Below are 15,580 nucleotides of genomic sequence, written 5' to 3' on the forward strand. Positions count from 1 at the left end.
TAATGGTCATTATTAATAACATATAACATAATGATATCGCTATTACGAATATAAAACACTAGCTTTTAGCCCGCGTGTTACGCGGGTTACTTTTAAGCATTTTTTAACTATTGATTTAGCCTAGTTTGAGTCGTTACCTTATACAAAGTTTTTTTAGTATACATCATAAATTCATATAATTTTATTACATCCACAAATCATTGTTTTTGTGATGTTTTTTTTTGTTGTTGTACATCATGAATTTATAAAATTCTACTAAATTCAGAAATCATAATATTGTAAGTGATAACAATTAATTTTATTTCAAATAAGAAAAAATTTCTTTGAAAACGATATTTGTCGTTTTCTTAGTCTATTTGGCATTTTGGTCTAGAATCAGTATCTTCAAACCCTTTTTGCTCATAACTCTTGATAGTGCGACATACAACTGTCCGTGTGAGAAGACATCGTTCTTTATGTATAAACCCACCCTACTTAATGACTGTCCTTGACTTTTGTTTGTTGTCATAGCGAAGCAAACTGATAAGGGATATTGTCGTCTTGTAAACGTGAATGCTATGCTCTTATCAAAAGGTGTCATGGCGATTTTTTGAAATAGAGATCCTTTCACCAGTATTATTCCTCGAAAGAATTTTCATTTCTTACATGTGTGCCCAATGAAACAACCTGAAGCCTAGTGCCGTTGCATAAACCCTTTTTTTGATCGATATTTCTTAGAAGTATCACGGGTACGCCGACTTTTAGTATAAGCTTGTGGTTTGTCAGCCCGGATATTTTAAGACCGTTAAGTATTTCAGTAGAGCACAAAGTTGGATCAACATTTCCATCTATGTAGTCGGACTTAGCTACAGAATCTGAGCTTAATTACTCAACCGAGTCACAAGGAAAGAATTCAAGCAGACAATCATTAATCTCATGAACGTCATTTGATGGTGCATGCAACCCCCTCTGTTGAAAGTATGTAGGGTCTTAGCTGCTGTTTAGAATGTTCGGATAGACAAACTGAATCAGCTTTATGATAGGATCGTCACATTGTTTAATAAGTAAATCATCTGGTATCTCTATTTTTGTCGTGCCCTCATTTGGTCCACCAATTTTCCCTTCTCCTATGTCTAGTAGCCATTTAGAAAACTTTTTGGTCTCTTCTATGTCAGCCATCGGCTGACCAATTGTTAACCTTAGGTTTCTTGTTAATTTAAGAACACCACAATGATGCCAAATATAGGACGAACATAGAGAGGCATTTACTGTTTGTTGCCTGCTTCCTTTCTTTATTATCGGGAGAATCTGTCTGAAATCGCCTCCAAAGACAACAACCTTTCCTCCAAATAGCAATTTTGACTTTAAGATATCTTTGCAAGATTTGTCCAGAGCCTGAAATGCGTGTTTGTGGGTCATTGGGGCTTCATCCCAAATTATTAGCTTTGTTTTTCTAATAATTCAACCTCATCTGAACCTCGTTCCATTACACAAAATGAGTCCTCGTTTAGGTTAATCGGAATATGAAATCTGGAATGTGTTGTCCTACCTCCAGATAACAATAATGATGCGATTCCGCTTGATGCAACGTTTAAAACAATATTACCTTGGGATCGTATGGCTGAAGATAATGTCTTCCATAAATATGTTTTCCCTGTCCCCATAGTTGTCAATAGCGAATAGCGGTAAATAGCGACAAGCTACCTATATGCTACGTAGCGAATAGCGGTAAATAGCGACCGCTATTTCGTGTTTAGCGATAAAATAGTAGAAAATTTTTATAAAAATTTATAAATACATCAAACATTCAAGCCAACTATTTTAATCAACCAAAAAGACATTTAGAACCACCAAAATAGTTAAAATACTTAGAAACAGTTATAACCAACAAAATTTTGCATCTCATTCTGTGATCAAATATGTAACAACAATAGTTCTTTAAATGAACAACAAAACGGAAATTGAGGTGCTAACGTCGTAATCAAAACTTCCGTACAAATCATCGCCACTTCACGCTATATGACCGATATTTAGGGTATAGCAGCCTATAGCCGCCTCGCTCCATAGCACTATAGCGCCCGCTATTACCGCTTTTAAAAACTATGCCTGTCCTCCGTGACTGTAAACAAAAAAGAACCACCTTTATTCTGTTGTATGGCTTTCATTATTATGGCAAAAATAGTTTTTTGCTATGAGGTTATCGATCTAAATAACTTTTCAAATTCTGTTCAGTTTGTTGATCGTATGATTGCTCGTCTAGAATAAGGCAATTATTGATAACAGATAACGAATCTTCATCAGGGAAAGGCATTGTCTCATACCTTGTTAAACTTGAGTTGTTTTGTTGTAGGATTTTGTGGATTCCGAGTAGCGTAAGGTTCTTGATTTGGTCTTCTGTCAGCTGTAAATCTGTAAAAGGTGGTTAGTTTTTTTTAGAGTCTAACACTTAAACATAATTAAAAGCTAACATATATGGATTAAACAATAATGATATTGCGTTATTTTAGTTGGTTATTATTTGTATGTGTTTTGAATAGTTTAATAAAACATCATGTAATTACATAAATATTGTTTGTTAGTTATGATGTGGTAAAAAAGTAGCATATACTTGGTGATTTTAATAGTTTTCTTTGCCTGTGGAAGATGTCATCAGACAGAAGTTTCCAGGTACTTTTCCATACATGTTCGGGCCTAGAGAGGCTGTCGGTAGACAACATTGTAGCAAACAATGAACGTAAGTAAGCACATGTCCGGCAATGCTTGCCTCTTCAATTTCCTCAATGTATCCAATGTCATCGTCTAATAATCCAAGGGAATAACATGCATCTATAAAAGTAGGGTATGTATGACCGTTAACGATACGTATTTCTTCAAATGTTTTTGGTCGGTGATGCTGCATGGATTCTGCCAATAGCAAATCATGTCTTTCTTCGTTGCCAGCCACTCGGTTTGACGTGCCAAACGAATTTCGTCGGGAATTCTGAATAAGTTAGTTTACGTGCTTCCAAATTAACGCTATTGCATTTCATCCACAATTCGAACATTAGTAATCCCATGAGATCCAAACAAGTAAAAACGATTATCAGCCATATAGTACGCCACATTTTACTACTTTTATTTTCTATGTTCTCTTTTATACAATATGCTATTATTACTATTAGATGTCGTCCTATACTATATATTGCTATATATAAATCTTAGTAATTTTTGTTCTCTTTTAGCCACACTATCTGTTATTTGTATTGTTAGTTTTTGTTAAAGAAAATTGAGTTTGGGCTCTCACTCAAAGTAACATTTGCAGGCCCGTCCCCGAGCAAGATAAAAAAAATTAGGCCTCGTGCGAGACAAAATTTGGGCCCTTTCCGCATAATATAAACTCATCAATTATATATCAAAAACCACAATGCGAATGCAATTGTTATAAAATGAACAAAACAAGCAGTGTGGTTTTCAATGTATTTGCATCATTTGGATCCACTTGTTCGGGTTTGATAACATTTTAAAATGTTGGAGCATTCTCATTCAACTTTTAATTTTATGTGAGGGGTGTTTTTATAATTTAGAGAGTGATTTTGGGTGTTATGAGTGAAGAGTTTTTATATTTTAGAAAAAAACAGTAATTTTTCAGTATATTTGAAAAGTTACTGTTCACCCCCTATAATTTTTTAATATTTTTTGAAAGTGGGTGTGAGTGAGAGAAAGAGAAAAGTTAACGATAAAGGTATAAAAAGTATTATTTAATTGAAATTGAGAGAGAAAATATAGTGAGTTTTAGTGTAATTTTTTGTTTAGGGATAGAGGGTTGGATGAGAATGCTCTTACCGTTTAATATATACGTGTCTTAATGCTACATTAATATTAATTTATCATATGATATCTTGAGAAAAATAAAAGGCTTAATCGAAATTTCAAAATCAATAGAGAAAAATCATATCAGTATGTTAATTTACTTGTTAAATACACCAAATAACATTTGTTTTATATAATGAATTGTATCGAAAAATCAATTATAGATAGCTTAATGAGGGTGAAATTAAATAAATATAGAAAAGTAAGGTGAGGTAAGTTGTAAGATGTTTACTTGTAAAGCATTGTATGGCGAGTTAGAGGATATACATATAAAATGTAAATACATATGAGTATGTGGCTATGTGCCGTGTGCTAAGAGGAATAAATAATCAATTTATGTAATAGCCATTGGGCCCCTATGAGCTTTTGGGCCTCGTGCAGTGGCACGGGATACACAGCCAAAAAACCGGCTCTGAACATTTGCATCTCTTGGGATACAAGTAATATTTGTCACCATCTTACTTTTTTCGGACCCTAAGGATGTTATAATTAAATTGATAACGTGTAAAATTGTTTGTTTGTAGGGTAAATCATGGCACTTTTTTTACATAACCAACGTTATGTCGAGAACAATGAGAGTTACATAATATATTTGTACATAATGTTTTGCCGACTTATAGAGAATGAGAGTGGCACGGACAAGTTTCAAACCGCCTTACTTATTTCACTTAAAACAATATACACAAATGTAGGTAAAACACCCAATAAAAAGACTTCTTATTATACAAAACATAAGAAGGGTTTTGGACCATTAGATTAAGAATCAATGGTTGATGTCGTGGAAATATGCTAACTCATCAATTTTTACACGAATAGAGGTTGGGGTAAAAATGGTAGAACGTACTATTGTTGACTTTTTTAAAGTTTCCTCATTTTTTTAAACGTTTACAATGTTATTTTTTTTAATAAAATTAACTCATAAAATCGAGCAATTAATTCTCTTTAAATACAAGTACTCTATAGCTTTACTTTCTTTTTTTATATGATTTTTCTTTTAGAAAAAACCTCAGACATAAATTCGCGTATAACATACGTAATTATGCACATGCGTAATTATTTAATCTTGCTTCAAGGACATGTGTTGTCTCCTGATGACTTCGTACACTTTGTATGATAAGAGTCAACGCATATGAATTAACTTCACCTCACATTTGTATTACAAAATTTTTATATTTTCTAACATAATATTTATCTTGAAAACAAATAATTCTATATACATTGAATTTTGAATATTTTAGAAAAAAATGGTTACTGGAAAATTATAAAACAAATTCAGAACCAGACTTTTCCCGATATGATTATTATTATTATTATTTTTTGTTAATTCCCATATTTTAAATCTAATAATATCAAACAAACAGGTTTCGTTGGTCGGTTGCATGCATTTCCTGGGGAAACTTTTCTTCCTATCACAAATTCAAACAACCTTTGAATCTTGATTTGATTCGATTAAGGTGGTGATGATGTCGTCGACACCTCGTCATGTGAATATGAATGGTCCATGGAGAAGCGTGTCGTTGACAAATTCTCCCCGGTCTCCGTGGAAGAAGACCAATGATTCTCCCCGCAAACCTTTCACCAAGTCTCGTTCCGCCGTGTATGCCTCATCATTTTGTGTATTCGTTGATTCCTGTTATCGTTTTATTTTAATGTTTTAATAATGAACATAGATGAGTCATGTAATCGGTGGACCACCCAAAAGTGGACACCAACTAGCATGCCACATCGTATAGAGCTTGCATGACCCTTTTCGTCCCATCATATAGGGTCATGATGTCAAAGCAGGTCATATGATAATGTGGAAAAGATCATATTTATTTCTTTGTTAGTAAAAAAATCATATGTTTCATATGATTTGGCCTTAATGCGTCCCGTATGACCTTTTTTGCTCTTCATATGACCCGCATGACTATCAAAACGATCCGTTTAACCACTTTTAGTCATGTCATACGTTCCATATGACCATATGGGTTGTACATCTTTTTTTGCATGATCATATATACATGTATGCCATATGGGCCGTATGTATGATGGGGCAAAAAAAATGTCATATCAGTCACTTTTTTATTAGCGAAAAATCATACGGGTCATATGTATATAGTGTCCCTGTGTATGGCTTTGTAAGTTGTCAAATCAGTTATTTCTTTGTCAAATCAGTTATTTCTTTGTCAGTCAAAAAGGTCATGCGTATGACCATATGGACTGTATAACACTTTTCTTTTTATCATGCATACGGCCAGTATGCATATAATATGGCGAAAAAGATAGTACGATCTGTATGACTTTGTCGGTCGTCACATCAGTAATTTCTTTGTCAGTCAAAATATCATACAGGTCATGTGATTTGGCTCTTAGACGACCCATATGACCTTTTCTCTCCGTATCATACAACCTTTATGACTATCAAAATGGCACGTTTGGCCACTTTTCGCTTTGCTATACGGCATGTATGACTAAATTGTGAATTAGATCACACTAATATTAATATGAGTTTTCTAGTTAACTTACTGACTGGATTTAAACAGGGGCGTAAGAGAAGAGCGTACAGTTAAGAGGTTACGCCTATCAAGGGCAATGACTGTACCCGACACCACAACTATATATGAAGCATGCTGTCGAATGGCTGCTAAACGAGTTGACGCTGTTTTGCTAATAGACTCGAATGCACTACTCAGTGGTATATTAACAGACAAGGTTTGTCTTAAATCCTCACACTTTTGACCCGTTTGCTTGTAAACGGGCCACTTTTGACTTGTTTTGGTGATTGCAGGATATTGCAGCAAGAGTTATTGCTTATGAGATTGATTATATGAACACACCTGCATCAAAAGTGATGACAAAGAACCCGATTTACGTGCAGTCTGATAGTCTTGCTGTCGAAGCCCTGCAAAAGATGGTACAAGGTTTGTAACAACTAGGAAGACCATTTTAACCTGTTTACTTAAATGGGTCAAATTGTACATTGTGAAAACTTGTTCAAAGATGGATCAAATGGGTCAAAAGGAATTAAATTTTTGTTAAATTCAAAAAAAAATAAAGGGGATAAAAATGTTGGTGTATTATCTGTAACGGGTCAAATGGTACATTTTCGAAACTAGTTTATAGATACATCAAATTATCTCTATCGGGTCGGGGTCAAATGGTCAAAAGGAGCATTCATAGGTCATATTCATTGAATAAATTATTTATTAAATAAAAGAATAAAGGGGACAAAATTGTCTTTGTGTAACCAGCCCGACCGTACTAAAAAAAAAATTCGTGAAATTAAAAAAACTTGTTTAAAGATGAAACTGATCAAACGGGTTGAAAAGGGCCCAACCCGGGTAATGTTTAATATACATTTTAGTTTAATAAAAAACATAAGAACAAAAAAATGTTTCTGGATTAACCAACCCGACCCATTTTGCCACCTCTCGTCCTTCTAATCTCGTGAACTAATTTTTTAAATTATGTTCACAGGAAAATTTAGACACTTGCCTGTTGTGGAGAATGGTGAGGTTATTGCTTTACTTGATATAGCAAAATGTTTATTTGATGCAATTGCGCGCATGGAAAAAGCGGCTGCTGTTAAAGGTGTTGACAGGCAATGGGAGCCTTATATGCATGGTTAGATTGTATAATCTTTATTAAATGAGGAATCACAATATGTTAATCATATGCAATATTCATTGGTTGTCATTATACAGATGCCAATGCGTTCGACGAAACACTTAGAGAGCGGATGTTTAAGCCTACCTTGTCTACCATTATATCTGAGAATTCAAAGTAGGTAATACCTTTACATTTTACATATGGTACCATGTCCACAATATTCAAAATATAATTTGAGATTTTTTTTTGTTTTTTATTTTAATTTTTATTTAGTATTGTGACCGTTTCCCCATTCGACCCGGTTGTTATGGCAACAAAAAAGATGCTTGCGTTTAGCAGTAGCTCTGCCATTGTAACAGCTGATAACAGGCCACGCGGGATTCTAACGTGAGTTTCTTTTAACTTTATTATATATGCGTGACATTTTAGACAAGTTTACTAATGAGTAAGTCAATTTGGTTAAACGGGTCGAATAAAAAAAGTTTGCTAAAAATGAAACGGGTCAAATGGTCCAAACAGAATTTAAAAAGAATTTATGATTTATGTATGTGTGTGTATATAACTTTGGGCTTTAACTTAAACAACCCAATGAGTGAGCCAACGAGCCGAGCTTACCTTGGCTCGGGCTTGGCTCGTTTACAAACCAAGCCGGCTCGGCTCGGCTTGTTTACAAACGAGCTAATTTCAAACGAGTTTTTTTTTTTAGATTTTAAACTAGCCACAAGGTTTTTGAATGGTCCTACACACTGCAATAAGCCCTTTAGATGTTATTGTAATAATATAGTTTTCTGTAATCATATTTATCCCGTTAATTATTGTTTAACAAAAACGGGCTTTGGGTCAACTCAACCTGACCGACCTGTTTTGACCCGCACTAAATCTAACTGTTTCAACCGCCATTTAGCCTCTAATATTAACTGTATCTCAGAATGCATACTAACATGTGTTTTGATTAATATTAGCTCAAATGATATATTAACACGGGTGATAGCGCAAGATATTCCTCCTGAATCAACCTTAGTGGAGAAGGTGATTTATTCTTAAATGTTATACACTTATATGTGTTTCATTCATACCTTCATGGTTTTATTTTTATCAACTTGCTTTTAAATTTTGCATTATTTATAATATTATAGGTATTGACTCCGAATCCCCAATGCGCCACTATTGATACACCTATTGTTGATGCCTTGCATACCATGCATGATGGGAAGTTTTTACATCTTCCTGTTCTCGATAGAGGTAAATACAACATTACATGCTTCGGTTTATATATTTAATACGAATCTTGTATATCTAAATGGCGAATGGTTTGATGCAGATGGTTTTGTTGTTGCCATTGTTGATGTACTTCACATCACTCATGCTGCAATAGCCACTGTAAGTTAAACCATTTAAATTATTAGATTAAATTTATGAAATCTGAAATTTCACAAAATAGTCTAAACTCTAATACATGTATCATATCCATTAGGTTAAATCCGTTTTTCGTCCATGTGGTTTGCAGGGGTGATATAGGGGGTTTGAGGGGGTGCCTAAGATACCCCTCAACTTTCACGTCGAACTGCACAAAAAAAAAACACTTTATTCTTCTACGCTTTATGTATTCGAATACCAAGCAAATATTAAGATACCCCTGGGTCCAAAATTTCTTTCTAGGATACCCCTGAATTTTTATTTTAGATCCACCACTGGTGGTTTGGCTAGAATTATCACTTTAAATCGGAATTTTTATGTTTGATGAAAATTCCCTTCTTGTTTAAAATTTTTTAAAAACTAACTTTTCGTATTAAGGGTATTTCGGTCAAATCACATTGACTTATAAAAGGGCCAATTTGGGTGGTGTTTTATCAGCTTATCTAAAAAAGTCAAACGGGTCAAAGTAAAAAGATTAGCTAAACGGGGAACGGGTCAAACATGTGTTGAAAGTCTCTGAAAGTATATTTTTGATGTATACAACCTCCTAAATTGTTTTTATCTAAACACTTGAATAGTTATTGTAGCAATATTGTTTTTTTATTAATAACTAACGCATTCTTCGCTACAAAAATAACGTATTTTTAACTAAAAGACCCGTTTGGCCCGTGACCCTACGCGTTTCTCAAGCGTATGCAATGCCTTTGCTTTTAAGGTGACATGAAGTTTTTGTTAACTGCAAACTAGGTGGGAAATGCTACGGGCATTAATAACAAGGGAGGAAGTTCAATGATGCAGACGTTTTGGGACTCTGCGATGGAGTTAGCTTCTGCTGATGATGAAGACGAAACTCAAAGGTTATATAGGCTACATTATTAATACATTAATTTTCTTGTTATTTGTTTTTTTATTCCAATATGTAGAAACATAGATATTACATCAATATAGCAGATAGGCGGGCAACAAGCTGCGCCGCCACCCCTTTCTGAATTGCAAACCCTAACCTGCTAAAGACATACCCCTGCCCCTTTGGAGTCGACACATTGCTATGCACAACCTGTTGGACCCTGGTTAGAAAACGGATAGCTTCCGGTGCCAAGGAGCCAAATGTATCAAAAGCCAGAGGGACAAAACATGTTGGTTCTCTTCGCAGGCTTTAGCATGTTTCTCCACCTTCTTCGTTTCAGCCCTTTTCATTGCTTGCCCAGCTACAAACCCATTATCCCTCAAACCAGCTAAGGGAGATACCCCTGTGAGGTTAACACAAGCGTGTTTTCCCCCGGCCCAACCAAAGACGAGCAAATCTGCCGGTCGTAGAGTGGATCTCCCTTCCGTGGGGTCTGTAAGGAAGTTTACGGGGGCTTCCTTTTTAGCTGATATCCCAGCTCGCCTTAAGATGTCCCAAACAACGTCCCGCACCCAATCATGTCGGTATTTGAACCCAGGCATCTCCTTGCAATGAACCGCATGCTCTCCGAATTTATCCAGGCAGGCCTTACGGCAGATCGGACATGTTTCGTCTTCTGGGTACATTGGGACCATCAAACGGTACTTAAGAATGGCCCTATACTCGACCGCAGACATGCTTTAGCCCAAGCCATCAATCGGGATAACGGTCAGAAAATCTTGGGCATGAGGACCTTGTAAGCATTCAAAAACCGCCTTCTGTCGGGGGGACAATCCAAAAACTTCTCCCAGGCTCTGAGCGATTTTTCCAAAAAGGGCATTCGCCAAAGTTTTTTGAGGCTTTGGTGGGGCGGTGTCCATATTAGAGAAACCGCCAATGTCAAAGTCTGGGAGAGCGCCATTTAGGCGTTCCAAGGCCTGCACGTAGTCTGGGTCCAGGTCGACAACTCCGCTATTCCTTAAGATGTGATTCTGTAGCTTCCAAGACTGAGCCCTCGACGCTACAAAAGCGTAAACCCCAACATCATGAGCCGAAAGAAGGCCTAAACCCCCTAAGCGCATCGGTAAAGATGCAAGTCGCCACTGAAGATCACCAAAGAACGGGCCTCCACATACAACTATGTCTTTGATGGCTTCTCGTAGCCCCTTATCAAAACAGGATACCGCATCATCCATCATATGGGGGTGGCATGTTCGTAACCCGAAAAGCAACTTAGCAACCCCCATGCAAGACCTAAGCAGGAGGAGTTCGCTCTGGGGATCCCTAAGGCAAGGTAAGAGTTTCATAAGATCAACCGCACGAGATGCTCTCCGTCTCGCCAACTCATTAATAAAGTAGGGATCTCGACTAACAGCCCCTCCAAGGAGCTTTACCCCTCTCTCTGGTCTACCAATCCCACTAGGGAAGAGCCCATCTTTGACTTTCACCCCATTACACGCTGGCCAAAAAACCTCGGTTTTCTTAATATTAAGTTGCAGCCCCAATGATGGCCCTTCCGAGTTGATAATGTCTAGGGCTTTAGCGACTTCGTTGGCACTACCAATAATAGTCCCATCATCCAAGTACCAAGCATGAAATGGGAGGTTACAGTCATTTTGTACCCGAAGAACAAGAGGGTGTAATGCTAAGGCAAAGAGGAGGGGCCCAAGGGGGTCTCCCTGCTGAACCCCAGTAGTAGCCCCTATACAGTCATCATCAACGTACAACCTAGCCGGCTGGGCATAATATCTTTTTAATTTGTTAAAATAGAGTTTTGTGAAATGCAGTGAGAGTTCCTTGAAAATGACTTCTGAAAGTGGAGACACTGGAAAATCGGTTGCTTATCCTTCAACTGATCGGCCGAATTTGTTTGCTTTCAAAATTCAAGATAAAAGGGGTTGGATGCATAGATTTATATGCGGTAAGATTGACGGTTCAAAACGGGACTTTTTTACAGGGGTGTTAATTTTGGAAACAACACGAACCTAACACAAAAGACGAGAGTTTGGGTTTAGTATAAATGATTTTGGGTCGGTTTTGCGTTGAACCCATGAATCTGTTTATTTAAATGGGTCGTGTTTGTTTCAACCTCGTGGGTTTGTGGGTTGACTCATTTAACTCGTTTATTTTTACTTGTTTAGAGGTGGTTTATGTTATAAATTAAATCGGTTGGGTATTTTATATCAATAAAGCTTAAAAAAGAAATTGACTTAAAATTTTGTAACTAAAATATAACTCTTTTATATGCATTTATATAATTTGTTATAAAATTGTAATTTTTTAAAGTATTAATTTGTGAAAAAGAAAAAAAATTAAAAGTCTTTTTGAGTTAAACAAGTCGTGTTCGTATCATATGTCTGACATGATTTTCAAGTTCGTGTCAGGTTGGACCCGCCGACCCTCGAAGATGACTCGTTTAGCACACCTATAAACACTCTTTTTGTTCATATATTTTTTACTATATTTTTAAATTGAATGAAATTTTCACTTCCAATTTTAACATGATTTTAACATTATCCATTATGTGTGTTGCATGCCTTACTTCTTGTGGAGGTTTTATAAAGTTTAATTTACAAAATGATGTATTTTTTTTTTTACTTTCAAAAACCTTAAACTTCTTGTGCTCTTGTTTTGTTAGATTCTCATAGTTTGTCCGATCTTACAACGATAATAATTCAGAGATTAGGAGGTGAGATCGACCGCAACAACATCCCACAAATTCTGGTACATCCGACGACCACACGTACATAATGCCAAATATTTTGTACACTTCTTCTCTTTAAGCATTATGCTTATTAGTTACCAATGGTATCATATTGTAGTATGAGGATGAAGAAGAGGACAAAGTTGTTATTACATCAGACCATGATCTTACTACAGCTGTTGAACATGCACAACTAGCTGGTTGGAAGGTATACTTGATATTATTATTATTATTATTATTATTATTATTATTATTAGGTATATTGGTTTTTATTAATCAAAACTAGCTTCTTTTGGTTACTACCTCCCAACTAACGAATTGGCTGCTGACGGTCTCAATTTTTAATGTATTTGTTCATAGCGGTCCACGACTAACGGAATCCTAACGTCGTTAGTTTCGGGTCACCGGAAAAACGTTTTTGGCCGGAAAACTCAAATTTTTTCCCGAAAACTCAACATTTTCGTCCCAAGCATCTTGGTAACTTTGTATCGGACCTTTAGGAATCTTTTCTAGTAAAAGCCCCAATTATTGAGGTCGCCGGCAACCCTAGAACCATCGTCTGTGATAGTGCTCAAGTGGTGGTAGTTGGTTGGCGGTGAGTCAATTGGTGGTGGTTGCGGTGTTCAGGTGGTGTTTTCCGGCAAGAAATTTGACTTTTCCGGCAAAAAACGTTTTTCCAGCTACCTGAACTAACGGTGTTAGGATTGTGTTAGTCGTGGACCATTAGGAACAAATACGTTAAAAGTTGGGACCGTCAGTTGTTAATTCATTAATTGGGACCGACAGAGACCAAAAGATAGTAGTTTGGATTAATAAAAACCAATATACATTATTATTATTATTATTATTATTATTATTATCTTTTGTTGGTAAATTGTAATATATGAAATTGTCACTACATTGCTTAATTCATAATGTTTGATTATTATAGCAATGACATTTTTTTTTGGCAATTGATGGTGGATATTGAAGGGATTAAGGCTGCATTTGGATTATTCTGGGACAATTAATAGTCATAGTCAGTCAAGATCATCTGCACCAAGTGTGGAGGCTGGTCAAACCGACGCATGGGCTTATGCATATAGTGCTGCTGCTGTTGGAGTTGGGTTGGTAGTTGGATTATGCGTGTTAACCTTCTTAAGAAGGTCCCATAATCGGGATTAGTTTTGAGTAACACTAATCAACCATGCTTTAAAGTTGTGCATATTATAAGATGGGCTGAAATGAAGGTGGTTAAAGAGGGATATTAATTTTGTACTTTTGTTCATTGTCCAATTTTGTGGATCAATACAAGTATACAACTATGCATACAAAAAAGGAGTAAACAAAAATCTTAATTCTTTAATATTTTTTTAACCAACTTGTGTTGATTTGGAGCTTTGTTTTGATCTAGCATAGATGTATGATAATAAGTGGTAATGCATGCATATAGTTGTTGAATAGAGTTCAGTTATAAAAATATATATAATTAATAAGAAGCAATTTCTTATGTACCTTTGAAAAATTGTGTAAAATCATATTTTATTAAAATATCATATTAAAATCACCTACTCAGGATTTAATTTATAGATTTTAAGATTTAATTTATTAATCCACCATAACTCCATAAGTTATAGATTCTCACTCTACGCACTTCGGCTCCTCTTTGCAACTCTAAGAAAAAGGTCTTTTCTAAGTCATTATCATGATGGCTTGTTAGAGCATAATATAATCATCTTTTTAATATGATTAAAATAAGACGAGTTTCATTACACATAAAACGATTTACAATGAAGTGGCAGGTAAGCGGGCAACAAGCTGCGTCGCAACCCCCTTTTGGATAGCAAACCCAATCCTACTAAAAACAAAGTTTTGATTCTTATGAGCCGATAAATTGCTATGCATGGCTTTTTGAACTCTGTTTAGAAGGTCCACGACATCTGGAGCTAAGTAACCAAAAGTGTCAAAGGCAAAGGGGATAAACACGTGTTGATTCTCCAAACAAGCTTTCTCGTGTTTAACAACCTTACCCGAGGCCGCCTTCAATGCTGCCTGACAGGCAACAAACCCATTGTCCCTTGGGGGGACTCCTGTGAGATCCACACAAGCATGTTTCCCCCCAACCCACCCAAAAACAAGAATATCGGCAAGTCGTAACGTAGATCTTCTTTCAAGAGGATCCATAAGAAAGTTTATGGGAGCCTCCTTTTTAGCTGAAATTCCGGCTCGTTTAAGAACATCGCATAGAACATCCCTCACCAAATCATGTTTGTATTTAAACCCAGGTAACTCTTTGCAATGAATTGCGTGCTCGCCAAAAGAATCCAAACAGACATTGTGGCAAACTGGGCATGGCTCATCTACCGGGAACAAAGGAATCATTAACCGATACTTAAGGATGGTCCGGTACTCCAAAGCCGACATATGTTGGCCCAGTCCTTCAATAGGGATAACACTTAAGAAATCTTGAGCCCGTGGAGATCGAAGGCACTCAAACACCGCTTTTTGACGAGGAGATAAATCAAACTTCACTTCCAAACTCTGGATGATTCTACTATAAAGGGCACTCGCCAAAGCATGTTGGGCTTTAGGTGGGGTGGTGCCTTTATTAGAGAAACCGCTAATATTAAAATCAGGAAGTGAAATACGCAACCGATCTATCGCACTCCCATAACTGGAGTCAAACCCATCAATACCACAATCTCGAAGAACGTGGTCTTGCAATTTCCAAGATTGTGCCCTCGAGGCCACAAACGCATATGTAGATACGTCTGAAGCTGAACATAAACCCAAACCTCCAAACGAGTCGGAAGTGATGCCAACCGCCATTGAAAATCTCCAAAGAAGGCACCACCACAAACCACGATGTCCTCAACCGCCCCCGAAGGCCATTGTCAAAAACAGAAACAGCTTCCCCTACATACTCGAGCTAGCACGTTCTGAGGCCGAACAACAACTTACCTACTCCCATACATGATCGAAGCAAAAGGAGCTCGCATTGAGGGTCCCGCAAATGTGGGAAATGGCTCATTAGTTCTACAGCCGCGAAGCCCTTTTCACAGCAAGTCCGCTGATAAATTATGCATCCCTGCTAACGGCTCCCCCAAGGAGTTTCACACCTAACATTGGCCTTCCAATCTCATGGGGAAACATCCCCTCCTACACCTTAACCCCAT

General features: G+C 36.6%; 2 protein-coding genes across 2 annotated transcripts; one reads left to right on the forward strand and one right to left on the reverse strand.

Annotated features, from left to right (window-relative positions):
- Positions 1 to 969: 969 nt before the first annotated feature.
- On the reverse strand, positions 970 to 1,398 carry LOC143605733 (uncharacterized). The gene has a single exon (XM_077081738.1). It carries the CDS (start codon positions 1,396 to 1,398, stop codon positions 970 to 972), a length of 429 nt encoding a protein of 142 aa, XP_076937853.1.
- Positions 1,399 to 5,318: 3,920 nt separating this feature from the next.
- LOC143605734 (CBS domain-containing protein CBSCBSPB1-like) lies at positions 5,319 to 13,589 on the forward strand. Its single transcript, XM_077081739.1, has 14 exons — positions 5,319 to 5,425; positions 6,354 to 6,522; positions 6,599 to 6,731; positions 7,288 to 7,401; positions 7,515 to 7,593; positions 7,693 to 7,806; positions 8,382 to 8,448; positions 8,556 to 8,661; positions 8,741 to 8,799; positions 9,583 to 9,692; positions 11,509 to 11,642; positions 12,360 to 12,445; positions 12,544 to 12,633; positions 13,398 to 13,589. The coding sequence occupies exons 1-14, from the start codon at positions 5,319 to 5,321 to the stop codon at positions 13,587 to 13,589; spliced, it is 1,560 nt and encodes a 519-aa protein (XP_076937854.1).
- The last annotated feature ends 1,991 nt before the right edge of the window (positions 13,590 to 15,580 follow it).

Source organism: Bidens hawaiensis, unplaced genomic scaffold (genome assembly GCF_021521415.1).
Source record: "Bidens hawaiensis isolate Kalapana, Puna unplaced genomic scaffold, B.hawaiensis_p1.1 tig00070995_1, whole genome shotgun sequence".
Classification (NCBI taxonomy): domain Eukaryota; kingdom Viridiplantae; phylum Streptophyta; class Magnoliopsida; order Asterales; family Asteraceae; genus Bidens; species Bidens hawaiensis.

What these genes read in the sequence shown, in the direction of transcription:
- LOC143605733 (XM_077081738.1), bottom strand. Translation starts at nt 1,398, where the DNA reads ATGACCCACAAACACGCATTTCAGGCTCTGGACAAATCTTGCAAAGAT.
- LOC143605734 (XM_077081739.1), top strand. Translation starts at nt 5,319, where the DNA reads ATGAATGGTCCATGGAGAAGCGTGTCGTTGACAAATTCTCCCCGGTCT. An exon ending in GTGGTATATTAACAGACAAG is followed by an intron (nt 6,523 to 6,598) that starts GTTTGTCTTAAA and finishes TGGTGATTGCAG; the next exon opens with GATATTGCAGCAAGAGTTAT. An exon ending in GATGAAGACGAAACTCAAAG is followed by an intron (nt 9,693 to 11,508) that starts GTTATATAGGCT and finishes TGTGAAATGCAG; the next exon opens with TGAGAGTTCCTTGAAAATGA.